This window comes from Homalodisca vitripennis, chromosome 1 (assembly GCF_021130785.1).
Source record: "Homalodisca vitripennis isolate AUS2020 chromosome 1, UT_GWSS_2.1, whole genome shotgun sequence".
Lineage (NCBI taxonomy): Eukaryota > Metazoa > Arthropoda > Insecta > Hemiptera > Cicadellidae > Homalodisca > Homalodisca vitripennis.
The window spans coordinates 55618485-55635647 of record NC_060207.1 but is presented as its reverse complement, the minus strand read 5'-3'; the positions used below and the strand labels follow the sequence as shown (position 1 = coordinate 55635647).

Genomic DNA, 17163 nt, shown 5'->3' with positions numbered 1-17163 from the left:
ACCTTCTTCAAAAAAACCGTATGGAGCACACATACGGTGTGCTACGTGCAAAGTATTTTTGTGCATACAAGAAACCAGGAATTGCTTCAAGCTCTATCACAAACTTTGAAATTTACAGGTTTTATTGTAAAAATTAGTTTTGTATTAACAATATTTTCATTTTGAAACTAATTTATAAATCAATAAATCTGTCTGTACATGATTTATTGTCCTTATTATCCTTTTCTACTCTAAAACTTGACAGAAATCACAATACAAATATAAATCACCTGCAGGGGTCTTAGTCCAAATGTCTACTATACTCGACGTTAGTTTTTTCCATGGTATTGCTGAAATAATTTTTTGAGCATTTTTGGGAACTATTACAACTCCTAGTACCACACAAAAATAACAACATTTCAAAAATCAAAAAGAAAAATTTTCATTTGGAATGAGGAGGTTAAGCTGTTAAAGTACAACACAGTTGCTACTTATGTATAAAAACTGTATAATTCTGAGAACACTTAAACAGAAACTGGAAATTAGACATACTGCTAAACACAGTACATTTAAATAATTTAATACAAAACAATTAAATCGTTTCTATTACCACAAACAATTGCATTTGTAAGTCTACATCAATAAAAAGTTTTCTTTTTACTGTAATGACATATAATTTTAGCAATATGGTATGGATTACTATTGATTAAAAATTACTTTAAATCAACTATAGTATAAGATTTTAAAACCTGAAAATAACTAATGGTTTTACTTACAATTTTTTATTTAAATTCTTAAAGTTACCACAAAACATAAAAATATTACAAAAGTTGTTGAACTAAAGGATAGAAAACATATACCGGTAGATACTTGTAAAAATTATTCTTCCGAACATTTTTTTTTTTTTCAAATGTTTGAGTTTCAGATAACCATAGTTTGAGCAAAGAACAATGCTTCTGGATAGAATTTGTAATTAGTTTTTAACTGAGAATTGCAAACAAAGCGCAATGGGCATTGTCTGTTCTTTTTTATTGAAACACTGAAATCTAATTTTAGCCGGCCTACTTCAGAAGACAATTCTATGTTGGATTTTTCTTTATTGATTGTGAATTCCAGCATCTCATCAAATTTCCTCCTCTCTCCATTAAGTGATGAGAACCTGTCTCTATTGCTCACTTTCAGACAAGAATTTCTCAAGAGTTTAACGCTCTTGTCACTTAACATTCCTAAACTTTCTGTTATCAAGAGCACCACATCTTCAACTACATTATAACCAAAATGTGAAATCACCTCTTAGAGATATGAACAAAATCTAATAATATAGGATTAACGTTTAGATACAAAGAATCAAGATGAATTAGTGGATAAACGTCCCTGGTCGCATCATTTAGTTTTGCTGATCCAGTTTTTACTATGCTGATAATAGGGAATCGGGCCACTTATGATAAATATTTTAATACGAACAACTATACAAATAATAAAACTATCAACTTATAATAACATTTATATTCTATGGTGAATAAATAGCAATTAAAACATGAACTAAAGGCCTTAAAACAAAAACAAATTGTCAAACAACCAAAATTATATTTCTAAATACATATCGTTGAAATTAACTTGCTGATTAATTATAATACTAAACCACTGAATGATGCCAAACATCAGGTATTGTTGTCCTGTGAAGACTACTTTTTGACAGTAATTCAAGTCGATACTATTCTGACGCGAAAATAAGGTTTATATAACTTTTCAACACTATTCAAATTTGCCACTTTCAAACATATATTTTTAATGCAATAATTTTCAACACTAAAACAAAAAATATATTTTGTCACTAATATGACTTGACACTACTGCACATTCCCCTTCAATTTGTCCTTCCAAAAAATAAACTTTAATTCAGCTATTTTCTCTTATTATTCTTTTTGGCTGAGCAATTATTAAAGGTTCTCGCGCTAGCTGCTCATGACGAAATCCGATTTCTGTTTGTATAATGAACAAGTTGGTGTAGAGGGTTAAAATTTGCGGTTACACTCTTCCTCTAATAGATCTATCTATATCGGCACTGGAAATGGTACACATCAGTTCATTGCGATTCTCAAAATATATCTATCAAAAAGTGAATGGTTATGGCATTGGATACATACAGGTGGATATTGGCAATGGACTGCCGTCACATATGTTGGATTGGTTCATTTCGTACAGAGTTTTAACATTTTAGTTTAACCTGCAATGATAGGCTATAATTGCAAGCTAGTTGATTAATTATTTTTTGTAGACTGATGTCACTGATAAAAATAATACAAATAGAGCATGGATGTATGAATGTACAAATGGTAGTTCGAAAGGTTCTATTAACTTGCTTTCTTGTTTGTATATTACGTACAAATATTGAGTCGATTTAAACTAACTTTGCAAAGCCCTAATCTTGTAATTTGGAACATAGCTCAACTTTATTGATAATTAGTACTACTTATACAATATGCAATTATATTATAATAGTCACATCAATTTACCTTGTCATAATTGGTTCATTTAATTAAATGAGGTTCACAGTAGAAAAGTGACAATATTTTAACTACAAATATAACTTTCTATCTATTTTTGTGTTTTATCTATAATTCTTGAATCCACAATTTATACGAAAATTCAACAATATTAAGCAAGAGCTACACATTCTCCAGTTTAAACTGAAGTAGCTGGGTAGAACAAGAAATTTTCATCATCAACGATTTCGTACTTATTGTTGCGGAACTGGCCAAAGTTTTGAAGTAGTTGAACAACAGCGTCAGCATGGATGTTGGTTAGGACTCTCGGTATAGGTTCTATCTTTGTCAACTCCACCAGCTGGTTGAAGTAGATCCTGTCTTCGTCAGTCCGAGTACGAAAGAAAGCCTTCTTCGAAGCTCCATCCGCCAGCTTCCTATCCATATTCTCTTTTATGTCCTCCAACATCTCTTTATGTCCTGGCAAAATGTTGTTGGATAGTGTTTTCATGAAGAAGCGAACCTTTCACAGAGAAACATTCTGTGAGTTCCATCCACACAATTTCTTTTATTATTATTTAGTATTGTATATTACTATTTTAATTGGTGTACTCGTATACCTAGTTTATAAAGACTGGCATTTTGTTTAACTTTGGCGTTGGGTGAGAACTAAAATTCTAATGAGTCAGACTTCAATAGTGATTTCAATTTTAATTTGTTACATATTATGAAAAAAACATCTTGTAGTGAATATGAATAGTCTGAGTAACTAATAGAGAGCTGTGTTTCTTATTTGATTTTGTCATTAAACAATTTACCCTACAAGAAAACTAATCAGAGACTTAGAGAACCCAATAATTGAGTGTATGAATAACTCAATACTAGAACTATTTTAGTCACCTGTATGTCAAAAGTAGGAAACTGCATGCTGTACACCAGGTTTCCCAAGACACACATGGAAGGATGGTTGGCGTTGATGCAATGCTTGTACAGAGGATAAACGAGTCCTTGGTCCTCTGTGATCCCACATGATTCGTCCAGGAATTTATAGTTCTTACTGAACCCTGAGAATCCAATGTGTAAATGCACATAATGGAAAGGATTTTCCGTGTTTTTTTAGATACCAATAAAAGTATATCCAAAGTGTTTTATTTCATCAGCAATAAATAATATTAAATATGAATTGTTCATATGGTTCAATTCCACTTTCTGGACCCCTAGTAACGATTTTATTATACTCTGTATAAATTAAGAACTGTTTTACAGTGACAAGACACTGTTATCTTAGACATTGGTTAAAAGTGTGATCAATTGATGTATTTGGACATTTTTTTATATTAAATTCCATAGCCCATTAAGAAGACTTTAAAATAATGAAAATAATTATTTATTCCAATAATTGTATACACATGGTTAACAAAACTTAAAAAACTCTGGAATGACTGACCACTTTTACAAGTAATGTGTCTTGAGCCCAGGTGTAATGTTCATGTTGCTGCCAGTTGAGCAGCACTCTGTGGCGTCTGTCAGACTTAGCTGACTCTATTCCAGCAAATAAGACTTATACAAAACATAATTGCTTAATAACTAAAATTACAGTATAAAAATTATGTATTATTTGGAGTACAAAATATGAAGGCACAGCTAATTGTAATAAAAACAAAAAAGTTCTTAAAATATTTTTTTACATTAAAAAGAACAAAAATAGTTAAGCATTTAGGCCTACATCTGTTTTAAAAACGCAATATCGTGATAACAAAACAACCAAAATGTTACTTTCAGACAAAAATGCTTTATATTATTAGTTTCTTTAATATGTTGAGGTAATCTATTAAAAAAGGTGGTCCACTATACATATAAAAGAATTTTGTTAAATGATTTATTAACTTTATGAATTCTGAAATTTCTTCTACTTCCCTGAAAAACTCCATGTAAAATTGCAAGTATTTAAATTATGCAATTTAGGCCATTTTGTAATCAGGCTCAAATAAAAACTACAAACAATAAAAATGTGAAATATCTGAAAATATGTACAAGAGATTGCTTCAGAGAGTGACATGTTTTTCATTCATTTGTTACTTAAGGAAATTATATTTTACTTATCACATATAATTTAAGAAAATGGTGTGTTTTAAACATTTCTGTATGAATAAAAAATCATGTTTTAAAAGCCTAGAAATTTAATATCCTAATAATATAAATGCGAAAGTGTCTTTGTTTGTTTGTTTGCTTCCAAGCGTAAAATATTCAATTGATTGTACTGAAATTTTATATGAACATTCATACGTTTCCAGGGATAAATATAAGTCTATTCTTATTTCAAAAATCTCTCTGGGCTACGCCCCACTGGTCCTTAAAGTGGCGAAAATCCCATCTGGGTCTCTAAAGTTGTGAATTATTAATTGAAAACCCCTGTCAAATGCAATCAACTGTTCTATGAAAACGTTGTTTTATGACAGCACAACCATGTTTAATTCATTCAATCATTATATTCAATATGTTACATTTATAGTGTGTAAATTCAATAAAGAGTAATAATTAGTTTCCACACCGTTTTTGTATTTCAACGATTATGTTAGGTTTAACTCATGTACGTTAAAAAATGTCCTAAAACATAAGATGGTTATAGAATTTGACTTCGAAAACTCCCTTTGAAGCAGTCGGCAAGAACTATGCAAGATGACAGTTCGCTGGATTGTGCTTTAGAACTAATGTACCAATTCCAGCTCTAAATGTTCTAAAACCCTAAAATTTATTTTTCAGTTTATAAAAAAACAAACAGGTAAATAGTGTCATTGTTAATGTTCTTTTAAGCATACATCCTTAGCAAATATTAAGTATTAGATCTTAAAGACAAAGTTACTCTCTAACTTTTACTATACATTTAAAGACTGTTACAAATCCCAACTTAGTTGTCTTTTGAAAGAAGCAGGCTCTTCTGATCTGTGATACGTATTTTCTTAATCAGGAAAAAGGCAGAATTAACAATAGAAACAAGTACTAAAATCTAACTAAGTTATAAAGGTCATAAATGTATGTAGACTTTTTAACATAATATTGTCTTGATCGTGGAAAAAATTCAAACTCAACATTGGCGTTGTAAATATAATTCACTTGAACCAGAAGTGCGCATACAGGTGTAAAACGTACGAAATTGCTTATGAAACCGAGGATAACTGCTTGTACAATTTTTTCCGAACGTAAAATTGATTGCACCACCTTAAGCTTAGTCTTGAAACTGTAATTACCTAACGGAAAAGTCCGAAGAACTAGCTTGCACTAATACTATTTTACAAATCTCTAATATTTAGAAACCAATTAAAATTATTTAAATGTGAAGAATTTTCGTCTTTTAATGGTCTTATCGGGAATGTTGTTACTTTCCTCAGCGGAATAATGAATGGTACAGTTAGTCTGTCTGTTTATCACTGCGAACACTTTCCTCTCCAGCTCTTATCATGTAATGTATCAGATAATAATTGAAGTCGTTATACACCTACGATGTAGCGTTGGGTTAAGGTGACTATCACAACTAGGATAAAGTACAGGTTACGTATGATCAGTTGTACGGAGTAGGCCTTTGGCTTCTCTAGTGATGATAAAACTTTCCTGAATGAGATCGAAGCAAGACAAGGCAGGCGAAATCACGTTTCTCAATTAAACAACCGGAAGCTTTTCAACTGCCATAAGCTCCTGAGATATCAGAAATCCGCTAACAAACACAGTGTTCCACGACTCATGGCTATTCCCCTCCGTATTCATTAGATAGGTATAACAGACGTATCGTTCAGCACTTTTTACCCGTTTCCTACAGCTCTTCTGGCTTCAGGATATCGAAGTGTACTCGGGAAATTTCTCTATGAGACTCTCCTTAACCTAGAAGATAATAAAATAGTTTAATCATAACATGTATGCCCATTCATAAATAATAATTATAACGAAGCTCAATATCTCGCTAACATGCGCTAGGCTATTTATTAACTTAGCAATAGCATTGTGTAAGTTTACAATTTTGTTGTAAAAGGAAACCTAAATCTCCCTTACTGAATATTCTATTTTAAAAATAAGTTTTCCAGAACATTTATTAGGTTATTATAACTCTCAGAAACATTATGTTTAATGAGAGAGCCCCAGGACACACCTATCAGCCTAGTTGAGTTTAGCTCCAGTTCACCTTCCTCTGTGTGAAGCATCTGAAATCTTTTGCTGTTGCAGACTTCACTCCTGAAATCTGGAGTCATGTTTATTTTAAGGGATAAAAAACAATGCGGGGGGGTTCGTTTTTTGCTTCATCCAAAAATAGTCGTTGACAATGAACGAAGAAGCTAATAACGAACCCCCCCCGCATTGTTTTTTTATCCCTTCAAATAAACATGACTCCAGATTTCAGGAGTTAAGTCTGCAACAGCAAAAGATTTCAGATGTTCCACTTAAGAGGAAGGGGAACTGGAGCTAAACTCAACATTCGCATTGAATCAGCCCAACCCACCATAGCTGCGTTATGTGTGTCAGCGTAGGATTGAATTCCAAAACGCGTGTGACATACAGCGTCAAATCTCAAAGAGACCTGTCCGTGTTGCATCTGGTATCTACTAGATTAATGTCTTGGTAAAAGAACTTGATATCCTCATAAGACGTAAATTGTATTCTACCAGGTTATTCATTCTCGATTTCGTTTATTACTAGACATCACAGTGAAGGATATTAAAGTTTATGAAATTGTTTGTGAAATTGCAGATGTTTATCAACTTCAATCGTCCAACTAAGAACTGGGAGTGCGTGTCATGGATGTAAATGTTTACTTTAATCATCAATCCTAAAATCGTCAGCTTTTACACCTCATTTAAATAAATTGTCTCCTGGGTGTTTGACGATTAATCAACGGTATCTGATCAAGTCTATCCGCTTTTATTATTCTATAACTTAAATCCTGGTTGATAAATGACTTCTTTCTGTTTGCAAATAACCTTCTCAGGCAAGCATGAAATGGTGTGAAAAACTGTTTCAGATATAATATGAAATCATCTACAAAAACAAACAAAAATTACATTTTGAAAAGCATTCCCACTCTTAAAAAGTCACACAATTTTCGATCAATGATCACAACATACCCTACCTGTGCAGTACACCAAAGTGTCTATGTCCTCGACCGAGTCATCTGTGAACTCTACAGAATGCTCCAACAAACGCCGGACATCGGGTTTTATCTCCACATTGGATCGAAAGCGAAGGTTCTTTATAGTCTTGCTGTGATGTGACATGAATACCTGTAATTTTAAAACCCATACATTGTTAAGTAGTTACTAAATAACTAAATATTAGGCCTGCTCCTGTAAAATGTTTTGTTTCAAATTTTATCTAGAACCCGGAATTAGTAGAAAAAGTTCGAGTTCGTGTAATGATTATGCCATGTACAATATCACTGAATAATACTGCCCATCTATCTAAATAAAGGTTAATGTTATATAATGTTTTCCTACCAGATATAAACTTGTTTTGTGGAAAAAACTATGAAACATTTTTTATGAATTCTAAAATACCATTTTTGTTTGTCTAGGTCCATATAAATAACAAAGTTATGACGTTTTATCAGCGACGTATGAAATATATGTATATACATATATAGGGTCGTTTTGGTGTCTAGCGACCACGTTCAGTGGTTATGCAGAAATAATCAATACCGTAGACTAACACTCCAAACAATTAGGTAACATTACCATATTGCAGTTCACATTGCTTCTTTAATAGAGAGCTTTGATTATTAATCTATTAATGAAACCCTAAATAATCAGTTCATGAAATTTTGAATAGTCGTGCTAATCAATTAATTACACATAAACAGTTTTAACTTGATTTTTTCATTTATTACCTGATTGAGGTTTGAAACTTTCTCTTTGGGTATAATTTTTAATAAGGTGTTTTAATGAAGTAATAAATATCCCTTTTTGAATAGACAGTATTCAAACAAGCTCGTTCGTTGTCTATACAGGCAAACAATATTGGTTGGTGAATAGTTGACCGACATATCCTTTTATCTTGGAAATCAACGATAAAGGAAGAAAAACAGCTACTTCAGTTTGACCTACGAATACATAACTCATGAACAAATAATTAACATATCAGTTTTATATTCTGCCATTTAAAGTCAAATTAGGAATACAGACAATTAATACTATAATCTTCGTAATTTAACGGAGCACAGACACGACGTGTAGGGATTACCCACTCACGTTATCTAATCCCAGTCGCAGGGCTTTTGAAGGCGATTTAAAAGAAAATTAGCTAACATATCAGGTTTCAGCCAATATTGGTGTTTGATCTTGCATTTAAAACAAACAACGTCTTAATTAAACCGGCAGAACCCCATAAATAAAGTAATGCTGCTCTACTAATGTAGTAAGTGTCGTTACTTTGACTGACGACGACAAGGAATTGTAAGTGTTTCCGCTTTGAAAATGTCGAGACTTTTCTATAAAAATGCTATCTAAGATTTGCAAATAATATGTTCCAGCTTCAATTTCAACTATTGCACAAGTTTTCTACTATCAATCTTAATTACATGTAGCCTATCATACGAATTACATCCTGTTGTATACGTAAATATTATACAGTGCCACTAACACCAAATTAGGATAAAATCATCCGGCTTGTGATTGGCCCAGCTGGATTGACTCTTGACCTTACACAAAGTACAAAGAATGACATCAAGTATTTTAAACCAAATGTGTCATGCACAAATAAACTGTACCAGCTACTATAGTCGTACCAAACCTTGTCTGCACAGCGTGATATATGCTCGGTGAGGTCCATGCCTGAGGGTCCGCCACCTACAACAAGCACCCGCTGGCCAAGAAATGACTCCGACTTCCTGTACTCGTGACTGTGCATACTACAACCCCTGAAGTGTTCCACTCCCTCTATGTGGGCTGTGAAAGGCGTATTGTTTACCCTAATAAACATTCCACAAACACAAATCGTTTATTTAAAATAGCCAGGTTTATCGTGTTGTTGGGATAAAAAAAAAACTTAAATATGAAGTTGATAGAGTTGTTACAGAAATGTGGAATATCTCATGAGTTATTTACAACAAAAAATATAACAATCACATAAAAATTCTAAGCCTAATGTAAATACTGCTTCGGGTTTTGTAAATATACCACAGTTCTGTTCTAGTTTAGTAAAATATACAAATATAACAGTTTTTTTAAAGTCTGAAACTAATCTGTAAATCGATTCTCTTTATACTGGAATATTTATTTTTATACCCAAGTAATTGAATTACTGTAATCCTGTACGGTTAACGATCATATTAAGATCCAATCGTATTTTATACAATCGATATCCTACACCAACACGTTTTCGTAAACAGAGTGTATCAAAACACTAACTATAAACTTTAGGATATTGTTCCTTGAATTAAGAGAAGGCGGCAACTAATTGCAACCAATAGTATATCTTTTTTGTTCCTTGTTTGTCTGACTGTACGCGTTTCTTCTTAAAAAAATCATAATTTTAAAACTAATCAAATGTTTTAACCAACCCGTAACAACATATGTATGTTGACAGAATCTTTTTTGTATGATAAAGAAAGTTTGGTTCAATATGCAAATAGCAACCATTTCAAATATATAAACTAAAATGTATAGAAAAAACATACTAATTATTTACGAAAATCAATTTTTTAGAATTTGTATCTAAAAATAAAACACTTTAAAAGTTATAATCGGATAACAAATAACATAGTTATTGTACGTTTAGTCCGATCATGCATATACAATCTCAGTTTCTTCGCAATAAGATAAAAGGGTACTTTGGGATTATACCGACCACACCCAGACATGAATCGTTATTTGACATTTTGCTTCTACTGATTACTAGATTAGCGTAAAACAATATTTCGTCAATATAAAACAGGAATTGTCTTATCGCAAACCCCTCTCCATCCTCAGACAGAGGTCAAAGTCGAGCGGTCTAGTAGATAACGTGATTGCAGAGTCTCGCCGCCCGTTCAGCTGGTTCGTCGCTTTGTTGTACTTCCGTGTTTTACCTCTACATTTCTCCAAACACAAAAATTCAACAAAAACAAACATTACCAAACTAAAACTAAACTCTTTATTGAAAAAACACTCAAAACTTGTTTTTATTCTTGATCACATTCCGCCACCCAAAATGCGAGTGCCTCCGGCTAAGGTGCTGCCGAAGCCCGCGCTGATGTCAAGGAAAGAAAAACATCCCTCGAGATAGTAGGCTACCTATCAGTAAAATATCAAATTCTAGAGGGGCTGATCAGAAATATAAATTGAATTGCAATGGAAAGGCAATTATGTACAGTGCAAATCATGTGATGCCGCGCGGCCTGCCGTAATCGGGATTCTCGAGAAAGATAAGGTAACAGCGACAAAAATACCGATCACAATACCTGGAAATGCTTGTAAGTTTGTAATTTTGCAATTAAAGAGTTGTTTTTTCTTTCTATCATGTCTATTTCTATAAATTTATATTTTTGTGTTCTTCATACTGGTGTGGTCGGTATAATCCCAAAGTACCGATAAAAGTTCCGAAATGGAAAAGTTGAAGTAAATTAACACGTTCAAAATATGTTTTACCTGTTGTTGCTAAACTGGTAACTTATTGCGCACTACATCGCTCGAACGATTAACAATATAAGAAGTAACCTACAGTTTTATATACTCTAACACATCGTTTCATTTTTCATTTCTGTATTAAAGACTGCGATTTAAATGCCACTGCTCATGGACATGCACACTAAACTATGATATGTCCCTAATTGCAAAAATAAGTTGTTAATACATTCACTATTACCACAGTGGCATTCATAACCTGAAACTTCATGAAGAATAATTCATGCTTCATTTACAATAGGTAACCTATGCAAATTATTACAACTCACCCGTTACAGATGAACAAAATATCGAAATAATAGGTGCAAGACGCCTTGTTTTGTAGATCTTCTACTGTCATTTCCCATTCCGATTCTCTCCGGCAGATCTTCGTCACAAGATGATGGAACTGTGATATAACACGTTCAGTTGTCTTAAATTCAGTACGTCATTTATAATACGAGTATGTATACAATCTTAAGGGGATCCGCCACCTTTAGGGCATTTTTTTTTTTTTTTTTTTATTTCACATTTTAGACTGTTTTTATATTGTCAAACACAACTAGAAAGAAGGTTATTGAGTGTTTAAAAAAAATATAAAAAATTCCATGAGGTAGCAAAATTTAAAATTCGCTTAATTTTTCGTCTTTTTCGCGTTTTTTTTTGATTTTTTAATAACTTTTTTAATTTTTAACCAATTTTGTTCTTTGTTTTTTTAATTTGTTCCTTATAAGATAAAGAAACTTTTTGGGTATGCATTTGACATTAGCATCAAAATTAAAAAAACTGTACGCTAATAAAATTTTAGATTTAAAGTTTTTTTTCATCGTAAATGTATGAACATATGAAAAAATATTAATTATTGTAGGAAATGGATTTCCATACCCAAAAATCTTTATTATAATATTAAGAATAAGGTGTAAAAATTAGAAAGCTCTAAGACAATTATTTTAGATTTTATTCAAACATTGATGTATAAAAAAATGAAAAATCAATTTACGGGAAATAGCCGCTAAAGATAAAAGTTCTATCCTTACTACTAAAACTGTCCAGCACCATATGTAGTATCTTCATTTTCTTTTTTCTTCTCCTCCTCAGCAAGTTGGGCAGATTTTAGGAGTTTTCTGTACCTCTTATACTTCTCTGAGGCTACACTAAAATAATATTGTCTGTAAATAACGCGTTGCCTTTTTACTAAGAATTGAAGTAAATCAGGATCAACTGTAAAACATGAAAGTGAAACCTAGGTTATACACATGTGCACATAACCTAAAGTGACAATTACTAGGCATCAACAAATCAATCTCAAACATCTGATTGATCAGCTGGGAAACAATGCAGACTCAGTGCAGCCAACCTCCGGAAACTAAATAAAAATAAAAGTAGGTCAATATATGATTATAATAATATAAAATGAGTGTTATAAATACTTTACCATTCTTATAAGCATATAAATAAGTTAGTCTACTATTTATAAATAAAAAATATTCAAGATAGCTGGTGAATAAACCATTGTAAGCCACTAAAATTTAATATTATGGTAAAGTAGGCAAAATTACGATTTGCGAATATTTTGTTATTTGCATTTTTTTTAGAAAAAAATGTCAGAATGGCTTAAAAATTAGTAAAAATGTTCAGAATAGTATGTACAACAAGAAAATATGATTTTCAGAAAAAGTCAAAAATTTCAAAAAAAAATGCCGTGGCGGATCCCCTTAAAAGAGTAACAACTGCAAATATTCTTTTCATTTCAGACCCACCTCTTCCCTGCTGTCTTGCCTCTATAGAGACAAGGGCGTCCTTTTCTAATACTACTAAGCTTATGAAAGAATGTAACTTATTTAAATTAAATTACCTACCCTTTTCCGATTTTTTTAAATGTTATGTGTTTCGAAATTGTTCCATTTTCCTAAAACGAGTGGGCGGAGATAAGTGTAAACTCACTTAGTAGAATCTTCCGAAAGGATCCATCCTTAACACATATGATTTAGCATGATTAGGAAAAAACCAACGAACATATTAAAGTACATTCTATCGACTATGTCCCAAGTTATAGCCATTTTATTCCTTAGGTCGGAATCAAAGTTGATAAATGACAACACTTTTTCGTAGCATTAAAACGTACCGAAATACCACAAATAAAAAATCCAATGCCAACAACATAAAACTGGCTATAGTGAGACGATTACGATTTTTCCTCCCATAAGATCAATGGGGGTTTTAGTATTTTTAGTTTATTAATGTGTATACTGTTTGTATGTTTGAAAGATGGATTGCAAAAATAAAAATATTTTTTATAAATATCCCTTACAAATATCGAAATAAATTTGAAAAGGATGCGTATTAATTATATATTTTTAATCAACTCCTATAATTCTAAGACAAAAATAAGGTTGTAAAAGTGCATGAGATTTAACATTATTCTTATGGGATAAAACTGAAGATGGTTGCCAGTTCAGTCGGTTCTAAATACTTAATTACAGTAGTGTAATCTAAATCGATAATCATTCTTCATATTCAAACATGGGACATTTCGGAAAAAGAAACGGCGTATCTAATGGAATATGGGGTATGTATCCCTTCCCCGAATTTCTTTTTACCTCATGTGTTTTTTACTCAGTCTAACTAAAACTATTTAAATTATTAACAATATGCTAACACAGACATATCGTTTAGACAGAATGATCATTTTAACATAGTTACAAATATTTTTGTGATCTTATTTCTAATATATTTACATACACAATTAAACGCCTAAATATTAAGTTACTTTATATAAAACGCCCAAATCATGCCGTGTTTTGTCACAACGTTGTTAACGTTTCTTCACGAACTTAAAATTTAGACATTCTTGTACAATTTGGTGTTGGTGTGTGTTGTTTATTGTGTAATGTGTGTATTTTAGCTGGAGTAATGTGAATAAAAACAAGCTATGCTTCTTCCACCTGTAGGCAGTTTGACAAGAAAAACAATGGTCCTGCTGTACCTCTACATCACAGATATGCCAACGCCTTTATACGTATACTTTATACGCTCGTATACACGAATTAGTTTTCGTCCGAATATTGTTAAGTATTTGATATCCTGAGGAAATATTGAAACAAAGCACTTGCTAACAACATACACGTTTAAGGCAAATGCTTGTTTTTATTCAAACTACCCCAACTTGAACAAGTTGCTTAACATTTTTGTTTCATCAAAATTATTATGGAGGGGTGTTAAAAATTGATCACAGTTTTTATTATAGAAAAATGTTTTACACAACGTAGGAGCGATTTAATATATTTTTAATAGTTTAACTTACATAAAACAAATGTACGTAAAATTAACTATGTTTTCTATTTAAATTTAACTACGGCACGAGATTATAATGCTAAATACTTGATGGTAGGTAATATGACTGTATACATGTTTACCTTGCACAAACTTCGAAGTTGGAATTTGTCGGCATAATCATTTATATATTCCAAGACTTCTTCTGATGTCAAATATGAATCTTTTTCGTTCTTGTATGGTATGCCGGGAAACATCATAACTTCTTTCGGCAAATTAGTTCTGCAAACAGAAATAACCAAGCAAAGTTAATGAATCATTCTTCCAGAATTCCGATAAAATTATTCAATTCGCACCACTGAAGCGGTGAATTAATTAAATGGCAAACATATATTTACTCTCTGTAAACACGTATTGACTTCTGGACAACCAAACTGTGGAAAGTAGCACAATTTGTACCGTGTCTATGAGTTTTCTTCTCGGGCTTTGGACGTTAATGTAGTACCTACCACATCAAAAGGAGCAGTTTTCAAGCCTAAACGTGAGAGCGATATCTCTTCTGGCCGCTTTGGCTGATAGATAATGAAACAGAGCCTGTCCTTCTTCCAGTAGACCTTAGAAAGTAACACAATTTGTACTACATAATATCATGTTAAAATAATTTACCATCGAGAATTGTTAAATAATTAGTGAGTTATAGAAATGTATTTTAGCAAAAGTTATACAATTTAGAAATTGGGTGTCATGAGTTGTTAACCTAGTGATGATAAAAAAAGCATAGTGGGTGAATTGACAAAATACGAATTTTAGGATGGAACGAAATTCCAAAATTATAATGCTTGTAGGATTATTAAATTCAATGTAAAGTTTATGGTAAATTATTAAGCGATATCTTATACACACTCTAAATTTTAAATTATTAAATTTAAGTGAGGAGTTATATTGTAGAATAGTGTGAGACTCACGAGTCGGCACAGTTCAAAAACAAAGAAAGAGACATGTCAGGGTTCTTGGGTACAATTGAAAGTAAAAAGTTGTTTAATATTTAAACAATTACACCATTCGAAAACCTATTGCATCACCTTTGATGACCTAATTCTAAATTTATATCACAGGAAATACAAATCCAGCCTTGAGAGGATAACAGAACATAACGTTATCTATGTCAACTCACTTGAGATTGCTGTACATGCTCGTGTGGATGGGAGCTCCATACTCGTCAGTGCGTGTACAGTCTGTGTACAGCCAAGTGCCACCGAGATACCCGGATTGCTCGAACACGGTACAGTCAAAGCTTGCGTCTCGGCAGTGTTTAGCGGCACACAGACCCGCCGGTCCGGCACCCACCACCGCAACTCGCTTTGACTCTGTAGCTGCTGCCATCACCGTGCACTCTTTCCTGATCTGTCCTTCGCTGTAGTTAACTCAACTCTGGCTCCTGCTAATCTTATAAACGTGCCAAGGTTCTCCGCGTCTTGTACGCGCATGCGCACCACTCCCCTTCCCACACTAGCAGAGACTGTACACTGTACAGTCTAGTTTGAGCTGCATACCACTAAACGATAGCAAATGATTTTTTTTCGCAGAAGGAAATTGCACATCTCAATGTATTTGATTTTTACCCAATCTTCAATATTTCCGATGATTTCGGATTTAAAGAAAATGCAATTACTGGCACTGCCCGAAATAAAATACCCAGAACACGTTGTACATACTACATGATTTTGTTCAGTAGGAAAATTGCTATTGTGAATAAAATGTATACATATTATATCGTTTTGTCAATATATACCTCGAACAAATAAAAATTTTACAGGAAGTTATTGTTTACGTTCAGACACAAGTGCACTACTTCTTGAATTCTGGATCTAATGAGCTCACTTCACTTGTATTAGGCCTACACGTTGTTTTTCTATCAATACTTTCAATATATGCTAGCAGGTGCGCTTTTTAACTCCTTGAGTTATTGTTAGTTTAATAATAATACTGTGTTTACATAATTTGGAATGAATATCATAACACTTATATAATATAGTTACTCATTGGTAGCGCTGTGTGTATCATCGTAATTCCCACCACTCAATTCTTATTCTGTTATGTGTCATCGAAGCTGTAACCCGTTACCTTATCTTGCAACTTTAAATACTCCTTATCAGTAACACTAAATTTATCTGCTTTACTACGCATTTAGTACCTGAGACATTTTTTATATTATTATAAAAACGTGTTTTAACGACCTTAAATAAGTCAAAAGGAATTAATTATTAAAATAGAAGAACTAACTGAGTAAATAAAATAATTTTGTTCAAACAGTTTTGATTGTCAAAATCATTTAAAAAAATACACACATTACAAAATTCTCTTTCATCTAAAGATGCCAATTATAAGTTGTTTGTATTTACATTTTCTGCATATAGTTTGAGATTACAGGGTGAATTATTTATAACACATTTTGTACCGTATCTAGGCTTTATCTCCGACTATGAGCTCTAGTTTGGTACCATATAAAAAGGAGCACTGGTCAAGCCTAAACAGGAAATATCTCTGCTGGCTGTAAAACATTTTTCTTACCCGTTTTTTACTTTTACCTGCTTTTATAAAATGTTTGTAAAATTGGTTGCATTTTTTATGTTTTGTGTTGTATTAAAATCAAATTATTATTAATAAATGATCATTCCCAACCATCACTGTCCTAATTTTGCCTTAAATATATATTTTTAGAAAACATATAATGTTCTTTAGGCTATATGTCCAGAAATTTAAAAATATGGGTGTATTTAGAGCAACTGATTATTTTAAATGTT

The 17163-nt window shown here is 32.2% G+C and overlaps 1 protein-coding gene across 2 annotated transcripts; it reads right to left on the bottom strand.

Annotated features, from left to right (window-relative positions):
• Positions 1-467: 467 nt before the first annotated feature.
• Positions 468-16425, bottom strand: LOC124361778 (putative dimethylaniline monooxygenase [N-oxide-forming] 6). Of its 2 annotated transcripts, none has more exons than XM_046815752.1 (7): positions 15534-16425; positions 14503-14641; positions 11377-11495; positions 9237-9414; positions 7582-7732; positions 3366-3529; positions 468-2988 (listed from the first exon to the last, which is right to left on the bottom strand). In XM_046815752.1, the coding sequence occupies exons 1-7, from the start codon at positions 15740-15742 to the stop codon at positions 2665-2667; spliced, it is 1284 nt and encodes a 427-aa protein (XP_046671708.1). In that variant the 5' UTR covers positions 15743-16425; the 3' UTR covers positions 468-2664. The 2 variants fall into 2 exon arrangements, with proteins under 2 accessions (XP_046671708.1, XP_046671716.1); XM_046815760.1 differs by lacking the exon at positions 15534-16425 and adding an exon at positions 14869-14965.
• Between the last annotated feature and the right edge of the window lie 738 nt (positions 16426-17163).

Excerpts from the sequence above, each read along its gene's own strand:
- LOC124361778 (XM_046815752.1), bottom strand. The coding sequence starts at position 15,742 with ATGGCAGCAGCTACAGAGTCAAAGCGAGTTGCGGTGGTGGGTGCCGGA. Across the intron at positions 14,642-15,533 it reads AGCATGTACAGCAATCTCAA|AACTAATTTGCCGAAAGAAG; the intron begins GTGAGTTGACAT and ends TTCTGTTTGCAG. Across the intron at positions 9,415-11,376 it reads ATTTTGTTCATCTGTAACGG|GGTAAACAATACGCCTTTCA; the intron begins GTGAGTTGTAAT and ends AATGTTTATTAG.